We start from the raw sequence: 20,173 nt of genomic DNA, 5'->3' as shown, positions 1-20,173 counted from the left end.
GACCACGGTCCTGTTATAAGGCTTACGATTCCTTGAGGAAAGGAGAATTCGGTGGCAGGGAGGTGGTGGAAGATCGGAAGATGTGCGCCCCGAATCCGACGAACCCCCACCGCCGAGCCGCTCAGGCACGGCTTCAGTCGGCCTGTCGTGAGTGTGGAAGTTACTGTACAGATAGTCAACGTCACATCCCGCAATCCCACTTGAGATAGCTCATGAGTTTGCACTGAAGCTGCACCTCCCGCGCATTCCACACCCATTCTCGCGCATCCAGGCTTTGAGTAGAGGATTGGCATCGACAAGTTCGTTTTCACCTCGGTGTACGTTAGTGTAGTTAGGATTCAACCGGGCGACTTGGCGCCCGAGACCTCCACCTCCCCTCCCCGCTGCGAGTCCGGTGGGTCAGCCCCAACTTTTCGAGCATATCCACAGGGACAGGGCTTGCACATTTAAGTCGATCGCCGCCGAGCGTCTTTCCCAGTGTCCTTTGCACCAGCACATCGATAACTAAAGTCAGCGGTTATCGCCCTCTAGTCGCCTGCGTTTCTCAAACACGCCGTCTTCACCTCCTATGGTCCTGCTCTTCCGGCCTGCACAAGCTGTGCCCACGCCGCGTCCCATGCCATCCACGGGCCTCATTCCTCATTGCTCCGTCTCCATGATTCAATAACACTGGCTTTTTCCGTTGCTGTGGTTTCGGAACGGATAGGCCCTGAAAGGAAAGCCATTATATCGAGGGCCGGTTCCGGAACAGACCGCGACTGAAGATTGACCTGACGGCTCGAATCGCAACGGCTGTTGCGAAGAATTAACAAAAATGCCGGCGCTGGCGACCACCAACTTCAACATCATCCTCAGCGTACTGGGGGGGTGGATCTCGCTGTTCGGCTTGGTCTCGTACCTCTGCAAAGAGAGCTTCTATCTTTCCGAGGCCCGTATGTCAGGATCGAAAACCTTCTTCAACCTCGCTACCTCACGATATGACGCACCTGGCCCAGGGTCGAGGTTCTAGAAGAAACGTTCATAATGCTAACTCCATTGTCAACCCTAACACAGTCATCTCCCTCCTCGCCGGCGTCAGCCTCTCCCCGCACGCTGCCAACTTCATCCGCCCGCTCGATTATGCCCTGGGCTCCGTGGAGAACCTCAACGCGATCACGCTCGCCTTCTCCCGCCTGGTGCTCGGCGTCCAGCTCGTGCTCGCCGGCGTCCAGCTTCCCAGCCGCTACCTCAAGAAGCAATGGAAGCCGCTGGCCATCCTGCTCGGGCCCATCATGGCCGCCATGTGGATCGCCACCAGCCTGCTCGTGTGGGGGCTCGTTCCAGGGCTCAACATCCTGCACGCGCTCGCCATCGGGTCGTGCGTCACGCCCACAGACCCCGTCCTGTCCGCCGTGATCGTCAAGGGCAAGTTTGCCGACCACAACGTGCCCAAGGAGCTGCAGCAGATCATCATCGCCGAGTCCGGGGCCAACGACGGGCTGGGCTATCCCTTCTTGTTCCTCGCGCTGTATCTGATCAAGTACATCGGGGACGGCGGCGTGGCGGAGTCGGGCGGCGCGCGGGTGGCCATCGGGCTGTGGTTTGGCGAGACCTTGGGGTACACGATCCTGCTGAGCGTCGTGTACGGCGCCGCGGTCGGCTGGCTCGCCAAGGAGCTGCTGCACTGGGCCGAGGAGCACAAGTTCGTCGACCGCGAGAGCTTCCTCGTCTTCGCCATCTCGCTCGCGCTCTTCATCGTCGGCACGTGCGGCATGATTGGCAGCGACGACGTGCTCGCCTGCTTCATCGCGGGCAACGTCTTCACTTGGGACGACTGGTTCCGGCTCGAGACGCTCGACGACTCGCTGCAGCCGACCATCGACATGCTGCTGAACGTGTCCGTCTTCATGTGGTACGGCGCCGTCTGTCCGTGGGAGTCGTTCAATGACAACGGTGTCGTGCCGCTCCGGCGGCTCGTTCCGCTCGGCATCTTGGTGCTGCTGCTGCGGCGGCTGCCGTGGGTGTTGATGGTTCACCGGTTCATCCCGCAGATCGAGGAGGTTCGGCAGGCCGTGTTTGTGGGCTTCTTCGGTCCCGTGGGCGTGTCGGCCATCTTCTACCTCTACATCACGCTTGAGTTCTTGCAGACTCTCGACGTAGATGGCCGACCTCGGGCAGACGTCGCAAAGCTGCCCGAGGCGGTCACTGTCGTGGTGTGGTTCATTGCTGTTTGCAGCATTGTGAGTTTGTGCAATCATCTGGTCATGAGAGGCAGCAGCTGACCTTGGGGGCTCTGCAGGTCGTCCACGGGTTGAGTATCCCGTTGGGGAAGTTGGGTTTCTACCTACCCCGGACCATCTCGCGCGGTGTAATGTCGTCCTCTAGCGAGGGCCCCAGCGTCGTGGCCCCTTTCACGCTCGGTAGCAGAGTGAGCTCGTTTGCCATCCGTCGCCGATCCGGAGCAGACTCGGGGAACGAGCAGAGCGCCTCCTCGTCGTCGCGCCCCGTCTATAGGATTGGCGGCACCATCATCCCCAAGAGACAGGAGGACTCCACCGGCAAGCTGCCTGACCTGCGCGAAGGGGTGCAAACCAGCAACAACTCGTCAACCAGCGCTGTGGCGATCGGCCAAGCGTCGACCAGCGCTGTGGCGATCGGCCAAAGCTCGCCGAGCGGCGTTGGGCCATCTGCTGAGGGCGCTGCGCCGTACTCGGGCCGGACTATACGTTTCCCCGACGAGGCGCCTCTTTCCGGAGCCGCTGCGGCGGGTGCTGCGGTTCCTTCGGAGCCATGACGATGGTGGTGCTCGATGAACCCGAGCCCCGACAGCGAGTGCAAGCTCACCAACGGGCTGTATACACCTGGTAGCAGCGGCAAATTCCAAGGTTTTGCTCAGGGGACTGGGTTCGGTGAACACTGTGACTAACAGATAGCGTACGAACCTCGCCAATTGTTACCTTTCACTTGATCGCTTTTTCATATGGCGAGCGGTGCACTACCATCAGCATCAACGTTGCTCTACTTTGAACCTTCACTTTGCTGACCGCGGGACCGATCCTCTGCTCACATGAGGGAGATCAGTTTTGTGGAAGTCTAGCCAACTCCTGTGTACGTGTCAGTCTCGGGGAAATGAGATGAACCGTCCTGCACGGTACCTGAACTGGTACCTGAATTGATGAGACGGTGTGGATCCACAAGTGCATCAATCACTCCCTCTGAAAGTGGTCCACGGTAGTTGCCTATTTGCCTTAACTGCTAGGGCAATACCAGATAGTTACGGATATCGTGCCTCCGTAATTGCGGTCGCCACTCCTCTATATAAGGAAACAAGAAATAGGTAGCAACATGCCATGCTCAGGGACGGAGATCCGTGCTGGTGACGAGGCGTGCAACGCCGGCTCGTTTCTCTTTGTCCTCTGTTGTCGTTCAACAGACGGTGTGGAAGCCCGATACTTGCATAGAAATGCCCGCTATTGCTGCATAACGTTATCACAGTACCTAGAAGATGGTGAATGGAGCGTCAGCCACCCTGGCGCTAGTCCCCTTCCGTAGCGATATTTGCCCCAGCAAGCTCCTGGAAACGTTGAGTCTCTGGGCGTGCGTGCAGCTGCGCCAGGCCCTGGTCGCTCCGAGTTTGACGTGGACGAGATTGGCCCTGCTCTCCCAATTTCTTCACCGCGGGGAGGGAGGAACGGTGCGCTTCGTCTGGCTGCTGTCCAGCTGCTCTCCGTCGGCCGCCTGCCCTTTCTCCGTTCCCTCGATATTTTTCTCAATGCGATAGGCATGCGCCTGCTCGTGGCCACGTCTCCGTGAGCAAGCCCCCGATTTTTTGCCGTCGCTTGTCGCCGCAACGTTAGCTACCTCGCTCGGCCGTCCAATAAATCGGTACTGTACGCCCTGCCAGACTCGCATCAATCCCCTACCGGCGGTCATCGATCGCTGCGATTGCAAAATGGCCGACCCGGGAGAATATGAGTCCGCGTTCGACGACCAGTTCAACGCGGGTAACCCCGTCTTTGGTTACACCAACGAGTTCATCTTCGACTCCGACGAAGGGAGTCCGCTGCCCACGATCCCGGACGACTACACCGCCGACTCGAGCCACGCCATGCCAGACGCGCCGCAAGACTGCCCCTCGCCGTCAGAGGCCCTCGTGCTCGCGAGCAGGAGCTCGAGGTCCGCCGAGAGTCCCCGCGAGTCCATGTTCGACTCGGCGTCGCGCAAGGGGACGGCAAGCTCGGCATCGACGATGCCCGCCGTCGGGGACATGCGGACCAATGCCGGTGCCGAAACAAAGCAAAGTTGGGGCGCGATGGACAGTCTCGGAGGGGGAACAGACGCCGAGGACATGTCGATGATGCGTGATGCCTTCGAGTTCCTGACCGACCATACCCTCGCCCAGCCGAGCCTGCGCACTCCGGCGGACACTCCGAGTCCGTTCGGCTCCGGAGCCCCGACTTTTTCTCCCGAAAACTCCATGGCGTCGCCGCCAGGCGAAGTTGGTTTTTCTTTCCGCACTGCTTGCGAGGACGGCTTTGCTGTGAGTTCGCTTGCAACCATGAACCCGCTGCTTGCCGCATGCTAATCAACCGAAAAGCCGTTCACTTTCAGATCGCCTGCCTCCGACGTACAATCAAATGCGGCAGCTGGATCTCACTCGCTCTCCTCGGGGACGCTCTGCTTGCGCCAATCGCAACCGCTTCCATCACCGTCACCGAATGAGTTCCGCGGCTCCCAAGAACCAGGCACTCTTCCCCCAGAGGCCTCCGGAGTTCTGAACACAACCCATCCGATAACGAGCCAATACGGGACAGGGGTCCCGTTCTTCCTCGATGTTCCGCATCCCCATCCCCTCGCGCAGCCTCCCTTTGAGCATCATCAATACGGCCCTGGCCCCTACAAGTTGGATGTCTTCGCCAACAACACCAAATCTCGAGTTGAAACACAGATAATCATCACTCTCAGACTCTCGCAGCTTCCACCCGGCGTCACAAAAGTCCATCTCCCGAAACATACCATCAGCAAGCCCAAGTTCTGGACAAAGCCAGCGTCGTGCCCCTCTCCGGATATGCTTGAGCTGAATACCATGCTCGTTTGCACGAGCGCGATGCGCGTGCCCGAATATAGGGCGCGGGCTTTGCGACGAGCTGCACACGCTGCGCATGCCGCGTGGCTGGAGAGGAAGCAAGGAGGCCAAAAAGGTCCTTCAGGCGGCCAACCTCGTCCAAGCGCAGGCGCGAAGAAGGAGGGTGATGCGCAGGAGGTCAAGGCCGAAAAGGGAGCTGAAGTCCGCGACGAGGGCGACGACGAACAGATCAAGACCCAAGAAGGAGGCGAAGTCCAGATCTGCGAGAACTGCATAGGCAGGGAGACGAAACGGGCGTCGCGGAAAAAGAGCAAGAACCCCGAAGATGAGGCAGCGTGGCAAAGGGACGAGCACAGACGGGTCATCGTCTTCAACACGCACGAGATCAAGGATTGGACGATCCAGAACCCTCCCGAGTCTGGCTCGCGGAGTTTCTGGCAGATGCAGGCGCCCATGAGGATTGCCTGCTACTGCCGCCATCACGCCGAAAAGCAAGGGTTCCAGATCATCTTCACCCTGACCGATCATCTCGGCCGCTTGCTTGTCCAAACCCTCTCGCCCACGATCATGATCACCGATGATCACAAGACCACCAGTCCAAACCCTGTCGCCAACACTTCGCTCGGTCCACAGGCTGCGATGCTGAGTCCACGGGAAGACTTGCCAGCGCAGAGCGTAGGAACCGGGCCGCCGTTGGAGGCATCCCCCAGCCTCGACCCGCAGGCTGCGAGACGCAGCTCGGCCGGTTCGGTGTCCGCCTCAGCCACGCCACAGCAGAACCATGCGAGAGCTGCTATCTCGCGTCCTCCATCGCCCTCGTTCACGACTGGACCCGCCAAGCGACGGAGAGGGAACAAGTCAATGTCCAAGACCCCCAGCGACTTAACCATGACGCCAATCGACACCTCGTTCCTGCCGGCGTCAAGGGCGCCCAACCCGGCTGCAAGCACCAGCCCAATGGCACAGACGACATCGTCATTGCCTCCAACGCCCGGTGCAATGTTCACGTCGACCGGAGAATTGCCAATTTTTGGCGCTGGCGCTGGAGCCCCTGAGCCGTTGACCAACGGGTTCGCAAGCAATCCCCAGGCAAACCCCTCCAACGGTCAGATGCTCTTACCCAACGTGAGCAGAACGCCCAGCTTGGCCAACCTGGCAACGCCCATGTTTGGCCTGTCCGTTTCCGCTCGTCCCCATACTGGTTCCAGCCCCGTTGCCTCGCGGCCGGCGTCCAGTATGGCTAGCGGCGGCCAAGCGAGGCCTCAGCAGCCCCAGAAGCAGCCGGCCATATTCAAGGTCATACCAGGCGAGGGACCAGTCGCTGGCGGCATTGAGGTTACTCTGATGGGCCAGGGTTTCGTTCACGGCATGCAGGTGATGTTCGGCGACAAGCAAGCGCCGGGCACCGCGTGCTGGTCTTCAGAGTCGCTCGTATGCTTGCTTCCTCCGTCCGAGATGGCGGGCATGGTACCCGTGACGCTCAAGCACCAGAACGGCCAATCTCTGAACCCTGCGCCTCACTTCTTCCGCTACGTGGACGACAGCGAGCAACAGCTGCTGCGCACCGCGCTCATGATCCTCGGCAACAAGATGACGGGTGGCTACGAGGACGTGGCAGATTTCGCCCGCCGGATTATCAAGGAGGCCGGCAGCAGCTATCCGCCACCCGGCGGCGAGATGTCCGGAGCAGACGGCTCGTCAAATCGCTCCATGGACAATTTCGAGAGCCATCTCCTCAAGCTGCTGGAGCTGATGGACCTCAGCAACAGCACCCGGAAGCCGCGGCTCAATCTGAGGAGGTCGACGGGACAGACGATGCTGCATTTGGCATGCAAGATGGGTCTGCACCGCTTCGTTGCCGGCCTGTTGGCGCGAGGGGCGAACCCAGATCCCCGCGACAAGGGCGGCTACACGGCGTTGCACATGGCGTCGATGAACAACCACACGGAAATTGTCCGACTCCTGATTGCACATGGCGCCGATCCCACGTTACGAACCTTGTCAGGCCTCACCGCTGCCGATGTTGCGAAGTCGAGGGACGTCGTGCGGCTCATCCACAACTATAGACAGCACAGACGGTCGCAGAGCGACAGTTCATCCCAGAGCCGCGTCACTAGCACCCTGAGCCTCAAGTCGCTACGGGCACAGGTGTCCCTGTCCGAAGCGGCCGAGGACACGTCGAGCGACGAACCCAGATCTGGAGAGGAGAGCTCGGGGGAGTATTCCGAGCCCTACGCGTCCGATGCGCTCGTCGAGACCGACGATGGCGGGCAGATGGAGCTCCGCATGCGCCGGGGCAAGAGCGCCGCCAACACACCCGCGCGGAGGAGAAGTCCGTCCCGTCCTCGGCGGCGAGGCACCGACGCTACGGGCCCTCTGGGCTTGCCGTCAGCTGCCATGGCAGCGATCAAGGAACAGGTAGCTGCCCAGTTCCAGCAGCTCCAGCAGATGATGGAGCCGCACCTCCAGTACCTGCCGCAATTACCGCAGCTCCCCCAGTTCAGGCAGTTCCCTCAGTTCTCCCAGCTTCCCAACTTCCCGCAGATGCCGAACATGCCGCCGCTGCCGGAGTACCAGAACGCCGTGCTGCAGCGGCTGGCGGCGATGATCGGAGCTGCCAGGTCGGGAGCGGCTGATGATGGGTCCTCGACCAAGGAGCAAGAGAGTGCCTGGCAATATCCGTCGCCGTTCTCGACAAAATCCAGCACGCCGCCCCCGGCATACGACGAACTTTTCCCCCAGCAGGACGAACAAGGCGACTTGGCCGCCAAAGAAGCCTCCGCCGCGCAAGCAGCGGCCGATGCGGTGGCGGACGCCAAGTGCGCAGCGCTCTTCGACCAGCCGTCCTCCAGCTCGACAGCAGCAACCGCCCGAAGGACAACTGCCCTCGCGAGCGAGACAAGCGACGCCGCCGCGGAGGCCGACAAGGCCGAGGACTCGGAGGGCCAGGAGATCCCGGCGCTCCTGCAGATCGGCCGCAAGGACGCCATCACGCGCGAGCAGCAGGCCACGCTGCGGCGGGCGCACGCGCACAACCTGAAGAAGCTGACCTGGGACCGGAATCTCTTCTTCATCTGGGTATGTTCCCACCTGCAACAGTTTTTCCTTGATTCCGTCTCTCTGTATGGTACAGTTGGGACTTTTACTGACGTTTCCCCCCTCCCCTTCCCGGGTGTCCAGATCCCGCTGCTCGTCCTCATCGTCGGCGCCATGCTCTACCGCGGCATGCCGGGCTTTGTCACCTCTGCGCGTGGTGCCGGCGCGCTGGTCCCGGAGGCGGACCACAACGTCCAGCGCGACAGCCTCCGCCACCACCACCAGCAGAACCAGGCTGGCGCCATTGCAGAGGGGGTGGGCGCTGCGGGGGTATAACCCTCTCCACCCCCCACTGGACCGCCGGCGACTGGCTGCTTCCCGCGTCTTTCCCGTACCCTGTTTTGGGGAAACACGCTCTGGCGGCGGGTGGTGTGTTTGGATTGCACACTCAATTGAGGTCGTTTTACGTCGGGAGAAGGAACTTGGGGCTCGAAGAGGGGTCATGGGATGGGCGGTGTGGCGGCGTCGGAGCGGGGGGTGTCTATCTTATACTTGGATGGTATTTTTTTTTTTTTCTTTTTTTCTCTATGGAGGAATGGTTTTCAGAGCGAAATGGAATGGACAATGTAAGGTAGGGAGGGCTGTTCCTTCGTTTATCTGCGCGCAGGATTTCTTAGAGCGGGAATCATCACAGCTGCCTAGGTACGGTATATAGTACATGGTGATATAATCACCTGAGGTTTCTTTCTTTTTGCAAGATTAGTCGTCAATGTTAGACGATGCAGTTTGTTCGGCGGTTTGCATCATCTTTATGGGGTAGCTTGCTATGCTATGTCTCTTTGGCCGGTGTGGGAGGTCTCTCTGGCCCCTGTGGGAGGGAGAGTGGGATAGCGAGGGACGGATGGATACCTGTGTAGCTAAGTTGAGGACAGTTGCAGAAGAGCGGTGTTGTGGGTTGCGTGTGCGGATGGTATTGCGGACTGACAGGCCTCAAGCGGGTGAGAACTGCGCGTATGGAGGGCTGATTACTAGAAGGCGGTGATGGGCACATCGGTATGGAGCCAAGGTGCACGGGATTGTAGGTATGTAGGTACGTAAATTGCTTGAGCGGTAGTTGTAGACGTGAACAAGGGCCGCTTGGCCTGCCTTGGTGATGCTGGTTGCTTGGTTCAGTGACTTGGCTTATATAAGTCTACAGGACGGGCGACGGGCATTTACACAGCAGAGATGACCTCCCTCTCGTGCCACAGTCAGGCCAAGGACATGACATTGTGACCTCACATGCACGCTTGATTACTCGAGGTATGGTATGGTATGGTAACCGGATCACAGAAGTAAGGAACCCCCCCTCCCCCTCCCTCAACGACCAGTTAGAACCCAGGACTTACTTACTGGACAGACTTTCCACCATCCGCGTCTAGCTACAAAGCTACAAGGGACAAAGTAGCCAAGCAGATTCCAAACCATGGGCTTCTGCGCATCTGGGAGCGCGGGCGGATGGTCAATAACTACCCAACCTCAACCCAGCCCATGCCCGCCCGGTCCGGCGGTGTAGTAGTAGAGAACCAGAGCTACCGCTCCAAACTCACTCACTCGCCCACCGCTCCTTTCCCCATAGCAAACAGAGGGTTATTCCATCGCACGTATAGCCCGCACAGGGTCTCATAAAACAACAGTGTTCATAGAATAGAAACATGGCCATGATTCACGCTCTGGTCATCATCATCATAATTCATCATCACCCCCAAGCCCCTAGCTACAATACTGCCTGTCTCTGCGGTAAAAGTCGCCAACAGAACAAAACCCATCCCCAAGGGCCATCGGGCACCAACACAACCAGCGACATGACAAAACGCAACACAACCCCCCCGCCGCCTCCATTCAACAGTTATGTCCGTCATCCCCCCTGACAAACCCTGCCACCCATCCAAGCCAAGACTCTCGGAGACAGGACAAGGTCCAACCAGCGGCGGAAAAAAACTTCAAAACCCCCAGAAAGGTGAGTTGTATTGTATCCCGACAACAACAACGACTTTGCAACATGCCCAACCGAAACCGGAGGGAGCATAAACACAACCAACCCCTTTCTTTAGGTGTATGTACAGAATATCCACAAGTCCTGGGCGGGCATGCTGTATGCATCCTTCATTTCGTGAAGCATCGTCAGAAACATTCATCAGAGTCGTCAAAACCTTCGTCATCAAACCGGGACAGAGGAGGCAGGCAGGCAGGCAGGCAAGCAGGCAAGGATGCTGTCGTTGTTGTTGTTGTTGTGGTGGTGGTTGGTGTCGTTGCTGATATGATACCCAGGCTGCCTGCCTGCCATATCTGACCCGGCCGGGAAATGGGGATGTAGGCAGGAGGAAAACAAAAACACCGAAGGGAAAAGGGAAGAAGGGAAGAGATCTACGCCGTCCCTCCATCCGTCCGTTCGACCAGGTCAATCTAGCTCGCAGCCAGCCAGCCGGCCGGTCAGTCTTTGGCCCAGAATATCCCATCGCTGCAGAGCCGAGCCGAATCAGATTCTCCCCCAACAAAATCCCGAACCAGCCGAGCAGACAAGACACTTGTTGGGGCCTACCCCCAAACAGGGATATTCTCCGCATCCTCACCCAAACCCGAGTCGCGATTGGCGTTCTTCGCCCTGGCCTCATCCACCTTGCCATCACCACCGCTACCGCCCACCACCACGGTCGCCGCCGTCGCCGCCGGCGCCACCGGGGCTGGCGGCACCATGGCGGCCATGGCGTCGCAGAACTCGCGCGGGATGCGCGGCACGAAGGGGATGCCGTGGTTCGGGTCGGGCACGACGCTCAGCGGCTCGTGGTGCTGCTGCTGCGCGCTCGGGCGGCCGGGGGTGGTGGTGGTCGCGCTGCTGGTGCGCGAGCGCGCGCTGCGGAAGGACGCGGGCGGCGGCGTGAGGACGCGGCGCGGACGGGGTGTCTGCTGCTGTTCCGTGGCGGTGGCAGAAGTGGTGGTGGGGGAGCGGGGCTCCGGCTCGTCGATCATCATCGCGTCGGGGTCTGTTGCCTCGGCGGCGGTGGTGGCCGTGGTGGCCGTGGGTGTCGTGGCGCGGTGGCGGCGGGTCAGGCTGAGGATGCGCCGGCGACGGCCGTCCTTCGTCTTGGTCAGCTTGCCGAGCCGGATCGAGGCCGTCTCGTCTGCGGCTGAGGCTGCAGCCGGGGCCGGCGGAGGTGAGCTGATGCCGCTGAAGATCGAGGACGTCGGGGACAGAGGTCCCGCCGGGTGCCAAGATGTCGACGGCCGCGACCTGAGCGTGCCGTAGCTGTAGTGGTGATGATGGTGATCTCTGACGCCCGTGAAGTCCACCGATATGCGGGAAGCCGAGTGGCGCAGCTTCTTGACGAGCTTGCGCGTGACCATTTCGGCCTCCCCCGCAAGGTCGACCGATGCGCCGCGCTTGGTGCCGCGGTGCGGAGAGGGCATGGTGGTCGGCTTCCCCTGCGACGAGCCCCTAAGCGGAGGCGGAGGCGGAGGCGGGCCCATGCTGCCCCGGGGCGGCGACGCAAAAGCCGCGGCCAGCTGTTGCTGTTTCTGCTGCTGTTGCGCAGCCATGTGGTCCGCAAACGACCTGGCGTTTGGCGACGGCACCACGACGTGGCCCTGCGCGGGCGCGCTCCCGCCCGTCCGCAGCGGATGTCTCCCGCCACGAATAGCATGCGCCTCGAAGAAACCCGACGCCACCAAGTTCTTATAACTCTCCAAGACCTCCTCCCGGCTGGGATAGCCTGCCGTCGACACGGCCGGCGCAGCGGCCCTCTCCCGCTGCTCCCTTTCCTTCGTCACCGCCGCCGCTCCCGGCGCCGCCAAACTCTCTCCCTTCCTCTCCCCGCCGCCAACAACCGAGTTCACCACCCGGCCAATGCTCCCGGACGATTTCGACCCCCTGAGCAGCAGCTTCTCCCTCACGCCATCCCACAGCGGCGCCAAAAACCCAGTGCTCTTCTTGGCCGTCACCCCGCCGCCGCCGCCGCCGCCGCCGCTCTGCTGCGAATGCTGCGAGCGCGCCCACCCGGCCGCGGCCGTGCTCCGCGGCCGCCGGAGGTGATACCTGCCGGGCTCCCACGCGGCGTCGGCGTCGCGGCCCGTGGCCGCGGCCGTTCTGTTCCAGCTGCTCTCCGATTCGTCGGCCGGGGAAGTAATCCCCGGTTCGGCAGCGCCCAGGAACCCCGGCGGCGGGGCGGCCGAGACGCGGTCGTTCATGGACCCCTCGACGAACCGGCTTTGGTGGTGGCGGTGGTGGCGGCGGTGGTGGCCGCCTGTGGCTGCGGCCGAGGAAGTGCGTGGAGGCAGGGCTGGGGGGGAGGATGGGGATGGGGATGAAGGGGATGGGGAAGAGACTGGTACCGGAGGCGCTGCCCGTGCGGGCGCTTTCGTGACTGTTGCTGTGCCGCTGCTGGCTGTAATTGTGGATGTGGCGGGAGGGCGCTCAGGGGAGACGGGGGCGCCGCCTGGCCAGGGTGGACGGGGCGGCGCTGGAGGGTAGTATTTGTTTTGGGCTTGGAGCCTGTGGCGGAAAGAGGAAGTTGAGGCAGACATGTTGGGCTTGTGTTGGTGGCATGTAACTATGTAGAGCAGTGAATGTTATGGTGGATGGCTGCTGATGCGGGTCGAGTCGATGCGTGATGTGTGGTGGTGCGTGTGGTACGCTGCTGACTTCCGGTGGCTGGCGCGATGATCGCGAGTGGCGGCCGAGAACCTGAAGTCGAACTTGATTCGGCTGCAGCTTGTCTCGGCTTGTTTACATCGGATGCTTGCGCTGCAGGACTCGGTGCCAAACCGCGAATTGACAAGCCCGCACTCAAGTGTGCAGCAAAGCCGCTGCCCACAAGGCCAGAAGCAATTCTGTCTCTGGGGCGCGATGCCGTAGTCCAACTTCAGTTCGAGTAATTCAGGTAGTTTGCCACTTCAAAAGTCGATGCAGCTTGGCGAAGGCAGATAGATGCAGGCGGGTGGCAGGAACAGGAAAGGGGCAGGTGGGCGGCCGAGGCTGTTATTGACATTGCCCGATTCCCCCATCTGGCCCGTCCACACCCTGCGGCCGGTGGCCGGGCAACCGCAATGGGCCGCTTCGCCAGCACAGGCGAAGCTGCCTGGGCCAATCAGACGGGAGTGGCTACCCCACACCAATCGATGGTCAGAACCGAGAGTGGAAGGTCCATGGCCTCATCGTCTCATCTCAATCTTCCACTCACCTTGCGAATGGGCAGAGATTGAAACATCATCACCGGTTGCAGCACAGGACGGAATGCTAGCCAATTCGCGGATGCAAGGATGCACACATCAAACCCTCTCTTCATAGTCAAGTCCTAGTCAAACAGGAAAACAGCATCTCGAATCCACGCCCACTGCAGGCCCACCAATAACTACCTGACCTTAGTTAGGTCCCCCAATCACTCTCCCAAACGGATGTGAAGCTTGTCCAGTTCGCGATGTCCTGTGTTCCAAGCGCACCAAGCGGGACTCAGCCGCTCACCTTTATAGAAGTAGATAGAATCAGAAACAAAGAAAGAGAAAATGAAGGCCCCGCGTGTATCGGACGGTATCCGCAGAATCCCACGATCAGGAAGCAAAAAGGAAAAGGAAAAAAAAAGGAGAGTAAGTGTGTGCGTCGAGCACAAGCCAGCGGCGTTGAACAGCCAGTCAGCAGGCCGGAAATCCCCAATTCAAGATACCCCTTCCCCCCCATATATACAATCCCAGTGACCGAGTCAACCCCGAGTCATCAAATTCCACTCCCACCCACATAGGGGCAGAGGGCAGGCAGGCAGCATCACTCATCGGCCCAAGCAACCGCACCGCTGGGATGGCAAAGCCGAGCCCATCGACTGAGCACCAATCCAGACAGCAAGCAAGCAGGTGCCAGAAAAAACGCCGCAACGCCACCAAGAGAGCCAAAAGAAGACCTCGGCAAGCAGCCCACCAGCCGAAACCAAGCGCCAAGCAAGCGCACCCTGTAACGCCATGCAGCCGGGACGCCGCGACGCCGTCTTTAGAGGCCCAGCGCTCTCGCGTCCCTGTGCCTGCCGTCGGCGCGGCGGAACGACCACGACACATAGGTCGTGATGTCCTCGGACAGACCCTTGTCGCGCGCCCCGTCCAGGTAGCGCTGCTGGTCCGAGTCGTGCCGGAACGACTGGTCGTGCGCGCGCTTCGTGCCCGCGTACTGCGCCGGCAGCGGCAGCGTGGCCGGATGCAGCGGGCCGCTGCTGCTGCTGCCACTGCTGCCCATGCCGTTCGCCAGCGCTGGCGACGCACGAGGAGCAGGAGGAGGAGGCGTAGGAGGAGGAGGTGCGGCGGAAGCCAGGGCCGTCGGGCTCGGCATGGTGATCGGCAGATGACTCGGCGCCCGGGGTTGGTCAATTTGCAGACGCGGGAGGAGTTGCGCTTTTGGCGGCGCCATTGACCGTTGCTTCGGCGTGGGAGGCGGGAGCGGGAGCGGGAGCTGGCTGAGAGGCGGGAGTTGGATGCGTGAGTCTTGCTGGACACTCTCTTGGCGCGGCGGCGCCGGGCTGAGCGGGGGATAGCCTGATTGCGACGGCGTCCGCTCTCTGCTGTGGGACCTCGGCGCTGGCGGTGGCGGCGGCGGCGGAGGCGGATATGAGGATTGCATCGGGTACCCGGATGCTTGGGATGACGGGTATACGGGCGACGCAGGAACCGATGGCGGCTGCGCGTAAGGCTGCGGAGGTGCAGCGGGATACTGCGAGCTTGCATTCCCGCCCAGAAACTGCAGGTGGCCGCCTGATGGCGGGTTCGCCGGGTACTGTGGCGGATAATCAACAAGGGACGGCCGGCGCTGCGAGTCGGTGGCCGAGTAGGGCGTGCGCTCCGTGCTGCCGCTCATCGATCGTGCCCGGTTGTAGTCGGGTCGCGAGTCCGGGGTCGCGGTCCGCCTCCTGCGCGCGTACTCGTCCTCGGCGTTGTCGTAGTCCCCAGTGCCCTTGCCGTCGCGGCGCCTCATCCTCACGTCCCTGCGGATCCGGACACGGCATCCCTGCTCAGCAACGACGCGGCTGAGTGCCGTGCTCTCGGCCAGACCCGGGAACTTCTTGGCGCTGTAGACGATGAACTCCTGCGACTTGACCTCCATCCGGAAATCAAACGAGCCTCCCGTGGCCGGGTTCACGCCGGGAATAGGCGGCTGGCTGTCGCCGTCGAAATCCTTGTCCTTGTCCTTGTCCTCCTTGGTCTCCTCGTATAGGTTGAAGGTCAGCTTGTACCGGCCCTCGTGCCTTACCGACAGGTCCGGGAACAGGAAGTAGCCGGCCTCCACAGGACGGTCCAGGTACGCCATTCCCGAAACCGGCATGCCGGTCAGCACGGGCGGCGTGTTGCTGGGCGACGGGGTGCCCCGAGCGTGGGCAATGACGCGGGCGTGCTCGAGGGTGGCGAAGAGGAAGAAGTTGGCATTGTACACGAACGTGATGTCCTTCTCCTGTGCCAGCTCCCAGGTTTGGCCCTCGTAGATGCGCAGCTCCACGACGGGAGGAGGATCAACAGGGCGGCGATCGGCCGAGGCTGCGAGCTGTTAGAACTTGTGGCACTGCCGAATCTGCCAATCTGAACAAATTCGGCCACTCACACTTCGGGCCAGAACCGCAGGCTCTCGCACGCTCCGGCTGCTGAATGACCCTCAGGCAGTACCACAGTCTGCGACCGCCCTTGGTGTCTCTGGACGTAATGGACGGCTCCGCGACATGGTTCGCTGCGTCGTGCGTCGGAATCGGGTGCGCGGCCGACGCGGCGAGAATTGGGGCGACCATCCTGCTCATTCTGCGAACCCCGAAATCGAGTACCCAAAATCGCTTTCACGACTTGGGTCAATGCAATCGGCGGTTCCAAGCTGGGGGTGCCACAACGGACGACGAAACCAAAAGAGAGAAATTCCGGCAATCGTGCAGCGCTTTCGTCAGGCAAAAAAACGGTCAGATAAACTCAATCGTTGATGAACGTGGCCAACAAATCAGGTGGCGTGGCAAACACGGCGTTGACGAAGGCAAGAATATAGGACGGACGAGACCGTCGTTGCACGCAGTATGACGGTCGGAGGGGACTGGGCGGCAAGCGCAGAGCGAGCGACCCAGAAACCAGAGCGGCGGGAAAGCTTGAGGAGCACGGTCGGGTCCGGTGCACGGCTATTATTGGGCGGGGAGCAGGACTGTCTGTGGTAGCGCCGCACTGCGTGGTTCGTCTCAGCCAGTGGGTCGGTAAGTTAATTGCTGCCGCTGTCCGATCGACCGGTCTCCGACTCGCGCAAGCGGGTTACCTCGCAACTCCTCGCGTCGAGAGAGCTGCCCGGCCGCGGTTATCCTCTTACGCGCACACGCGGTCGAGAAGGTTTTTTGGACGAGGAGGTGCAAGGCAGGGTCCGCAGCTCAAAAATACGGGACGCAAGCACGCTGAGCGGGAGGAGCGAGAAAGAAAAGCGGATTGGCAGAAGGGAGCCAGGCAGGGGAGAGAAATGAGGGCGGGCGCAATGTCACAGTGGGCGCAAGGGCGTTGCATTTCGAGTGGAGCATTCTGTGCGGAATCCACTACCGACCCAGCTCCCAGTCCAGAGTTTGGGGTGATCCAGTTCCGCTCTCCAGTGCCCTGTTCGCGAAGTCGCGGAATTGCTCCGTCGCCTGTCGGCGCTTTTTGCACGGTGCGACCAGACTCTGGCGTTCTCTCCTGTGTGGGTCGAGCAAACCTGGTGGGTGGGCGGGTGCGCCATTGACTGGCGGAGAGCGCTTCCCGGCCCGTCGGGATGGAGGGTGGCAGACGGTGTGGTAACACAGTGTGGGAAGTCGGCTGATGGATGGGCCCTGGGTCCTATGGCTTCTTCTCTGGGCCTGATACCGTTTTCTCCGCCACACGAGGGGGGGTCCTGGGCGGCTTCCTGTTGGTCAAACGGTGCGCAGCCCCCACATTTTCAATCCAGGGTTCAGGTTCTGCCGTGAGCCACGCTATCCCCAAAACATTGAATGCGGACCACGGGGCTGGCTCAAGATGCCGGACCCGACCGTTTCCCGGAAGGCGACTGGATCTCTGACCTTTGTGTGATCAATCTCTTGTCCTCGCAGTATTGTCTTCAATCATACTGCGGGAGAATGGAAAGAAACACTAACTAGTGTACATACACTAAGAGCCGACCTGGAGAATAGCCACGAGACAAGAAAACTGCGTCCTGCGGGCTGTGGAACAGCCCGTGCGCCCGTTGGATCTCGGTTGCGAGATGCCGGGGAAAGGGGGGGGGGCAGCCGGGGGGCACATGGCTGCCGAGTCTGGTTCAATCAATCACACCTCGTCAGTCACGCCCAGCCAGCCACCATTCCCAAACCCTCCTGGCCACGGGGGGCCTCCCCAGGCTCCTTTCAGCGTCCGGCGTCGGCTACGCAGCACTAAATACACCTTCATACACTAGTTCCTGCAAGCACCCGGTTTGCGCTGCTGCCGAAGAACGGCCGTACCTTCCAGGGAGCTTCGGCGCAGCAGCACTGATTTGTGCAAACATACGGGGTAGTTAACTCCTGCGGTCGTGGATTTATTAATCTCGTCTAGCTAGCCGTAGGCCGAGAAAAGGAAGGTGGTCGGTCAACGGTCAGGAGGTTTCGAAGCCCGCTGATCCCCATCGGCGCTGAGCCGGTCCACGGATGATGATGGATAATGGTTGGATCAAGCGCCGACATGTCGCACCTCGGTCAGGTTTCGCGGCGACACACAAGGAGCCTCGGTGAGCGGGGGTTCATGGGCGGGCGCGGTCTGTATCGGTTGCACGGCAGCCAGCACCAGCACTTCGGAACGATATCCATATCCAGCGGACCAGGAGGTAACTACACGCACAGATTAGTTTGGGTTTTGCGTTGCATGCTTTGTTCCGTCATGCTAGTCCCGGCGTTGGCGCTAACTGCTGTGGAAAGTGCAGAGGTATGTACAGAGTCGTGTACTCCGTTGCGTAGTTTATCTGGCGGATATCTGGTGGCCTCGCCGCAGTGAACGAGAGCCTTTCAGCCACAGGCAGGTCCCATTGGATGTCAGAACAGGCACCGGCTCACCGTGCTCGCTTTGAAGATCTGGGCTGGACGATGGGTTGCATGGAAAGGCTGCTTAACTCGGCGGGATTTGCGCAGCAATGCAGGCCGAGCCGGGAAGGGTGGGGTTGTGTGTGACTGTGGTGGGGGGAACTTCCGCGCTGAGGGTCTTCGAGGATACCCTCAAGCTCTAGGTGAGGCAGTGGCCGACCACCTCCGACCGCACGCTGATAACGAATAGCACCTGTTGCCTGAAAGTACCTGTCAAGGTCACAACCCACGCGGTATCCGGGTTCCATCATGAGCGACTCGGAAACCGAAACAGGCTCCGACCATGCAGCGCATTCCAAGCGCAGCAAGATGAAGGCCCTGTTGTAAGCGCCCGGCTTGGCAAAGCACGGTGGTGCATACGTAGCCAGGGGCACCGTTCAACTGACAGGCAGGCACGCAGCAAGGAGGGCCTCTCGCGCGGCAAGGAGGAGCTGGTCAAGGGGAAGCTCATGTTCGAGCACTCGCTCGGACTGGGCCACAAGCCCAACGTCATCCCGCCGGCGGAACCGGACACCAACGGACCAGCGCGGACGGTGGAGATCGGGTGGCACCCGGTGGCCGGGTTCGCGGGCAAGTGGTTCGCCGAAAAGACGCGGCTTGGGACGTGGATCACGGAGAAGGTGCACAAGTACCCGGACCCGTCGCAGCACTGGGCGGTGCTGGTGGGCGACTACTGCCACGAGCTGTGGATGGACGAGCATCTGGACATCATCTACATCAACGAGCGGGTCGAGCGCGAGCAGTGGCACACCTTCCGCGTCGGCGAGACGACCTTCAACGACGAGGCGCTGCGCCAGACGGGCGAGATGGTGATCAGCCAGATGCGCGCCAAGAAGGCGGCCTACAACCTCATCAGCAACAACTGCCAGAACTTCGCGCTGCTGCTGCTGGACGCGATGCAGATCGGGGAGGCCGCCCACCCCAAGTTCGGCACGGCGCTCGCCGTCGTCCAGGCGGCCACGGGCCCCGGCAGGATCCGGGACCTGTTTGAGGAGAAGCAGCCGGGCGAGCAGGTTGTCGTCGCCGTCGAGGAGCCGGCGCAGGAGCCGGCGCAGAAGGACAATGCCATCGTGGCGCTGGCGAAGCGGCTGATGGACGAACACACGACCAAGTTGGACAACCACCATCACGTCCATTGATGAAAAGGGGCGCGCTGTGGTACATACAGTAAGTCGGCCGATTACATGGGCCGATGTGAAATGCCAGTATTTCACCGAGTAACGCACCGAGTTCGTGCGTTAATCTTTAATAGTGGCATGCCGGAGGCGCGCACTGTGGGTTTGCACTCCGTCTTGCATGGCCATGGCCGTCACACGGGTCGACACGTCAACGGATGTGTGACTGAGAATGGTATAGCATCGAGTGTTTTGACGGGTCAACTTGGAAGTCGATGAGAAACCGTTCTGAGATCGGTTGTTCGAAGTTTTGCCTGATGTGTTCGGAGACGGGTGACAATCGACATCGGATAGGTACCCTTCGCTCGATCCACGTGCGGCATCTGAATTGAGGAACGAAGAACCCGAACGTTACGGTTTCCCCACTCGTTGGGCGACGCCCTGGCCACTGAGGGTGTCCAGTGCCCTGGGTTGACACCTCCTTTCAGGCTTGGATGCGCACCCAATTCCGCAGCCTTGGGTTCTTTTATCTACACTACTGTGTAGTATAGAACGGTGCCGTGCCCGACTCGGTTCCAGGACGGTGGTTCCTGAGAGGTCGACATAGGCGATAACGCGGTCCAACGGAGTACACACTGGAGAATCCGAAACCCGACGCTACGAATTCCTGCTCATCTAAACTACGCTGTGCCTTCCGTTTTTGACAGAACACTGCGCTGACCCAGCTGCAATTGATGGCTGCCTGCGCCGCCGGCTCCTTCCCCGTGCGCTTTGACACCAGCGCTGCAGGAAGCGGGCGGTTAGTTACACAGCACAGTGTTACCGACAACGTGCCTCTCACCTGCGGCATCGGAGAGAGGACACAGAGAACG

The 20,173-nt window shown here is 60.9% G+C and overlaps 5 protein-coding genes across 5 annotated transcripts; 3 read left to right on the top strand and 2 right to left on the bottom strand.

Moving 5' to 3' along the window:
* The first annotated feature begins 479 nt into the window (after positions 1-479).
* Positions 480-3,427, top strand: THITE_2071706 (uncharacterized protein). Its single transcript, XM_003657965.1, has 3 exons — positions 480-932; positions 1,054-2,219; positions 2,279-3,427. The coding sequence occupies exons 1-3, from the start codon at positions 815-817 to the stop codon at positions 2,771-2,773; spliced, it is 1,779 nt and encodes a 592-aa protein (XP_003658013.1). The 5' UTR covers positions 480-814; the 3' UTR covers positions 2,774-3,427.
* Positions 3,428-3,507: 80 nt separating this feature from the next.
* THITE_2124380 (uncharacterized protein) lies at positions 3,508-8,682 on the top strand. Its single transcript, XM_003657964.1, has 3 exons — positions 3,508-4,519; positions 4,577-8,143; positions 8,246-8,682. Exons 1-3 carry the CDS (start codon positions 3,932-3,934, stop codon positions 8,435-8,437), a joined length of 4,347 nt encoding a protein of 1,448 aa, XP_003658012.1. The 5' UTR covers positions 3,508-3,931; the 3' UTR covers positions 8,438-8,682.
* A 1,996-nt stretch (positions 8,683-10,678) lies between these two features.
* THITE_2093172 (uncharacterized protein) lies at positions 10,679-12,661 on the bottom strand (the record flags this gene model as incomplete). The annotated part of the gene is made up of 1 exon (XM_003657963.1): positions 10,679-12,661. One exon carries the CDS (start codon positions 12,659-12,661, stop codon positions 10,679-10,681), a length of 1,983 nt encoding a protein of 660 aa, XP_003658011.1.
* A 1,453-nt stretch (positions 12,662-14,114) lies between these two features.
* On the bottom strand, positions 14,115-15,888 carry THITE_2060243 (uncharacterized protein; the record flags this gene model as incomplete). The annotated part of the gene is made up of 2 exons (XM_003657962.1): positions 14,115-15,643; positions 15,708-15,888. 2 exons carry the CDS (start codon positions 15,886-15,888, stop codon positions 14,115-14,117), a joined length of 1,710 nt encoding a protein of 569 aa, XP_003658010.1.
* A 2,365-nt stretch (positions 15,889-18,253) lies between these two features.
* Positions 18,254-19,652, top strand: THITE_2124378 (uncharacterized protein). The gene is made up of 2 exons (XM_003657961.1): positions 18,254-18,509; positions 18,587-19,652. The coding sequence occupies exons 1-2, from the start codon at positions 18,436-18,438 to the stop codon at positions 19,323-19,325; spliced, it is 813 nt and encodes a 270-aa protein (XP_003658009.1). The 5' UTR covers positions 18,254-18,435; the 3' UTR covers positions 19,326-19,652.
* Positions 19,653-20,173: the final 521 nt, after the last annotated feature.

This window comes from Thermothielavioides terrestris, chromosome 6 (genome assembly GCF_000226115.1).
Source record: "Thermothielavioides terrestris NRRL 8126 chromosome 6, complete sequence".
Taxonomy (NCBI): Eukaryota; Fungi; Ascomycota; class Sordariomycetes; order Sordariales; family Chaetomiaceae; genus Thermothielavioides; species Thermothielavioides terrestris.
The sequence above is the reverse complement of the archived record's forward strand: the minus strand, read 5'-3'. Positions and strand labels throughout refer to the sequence as shown.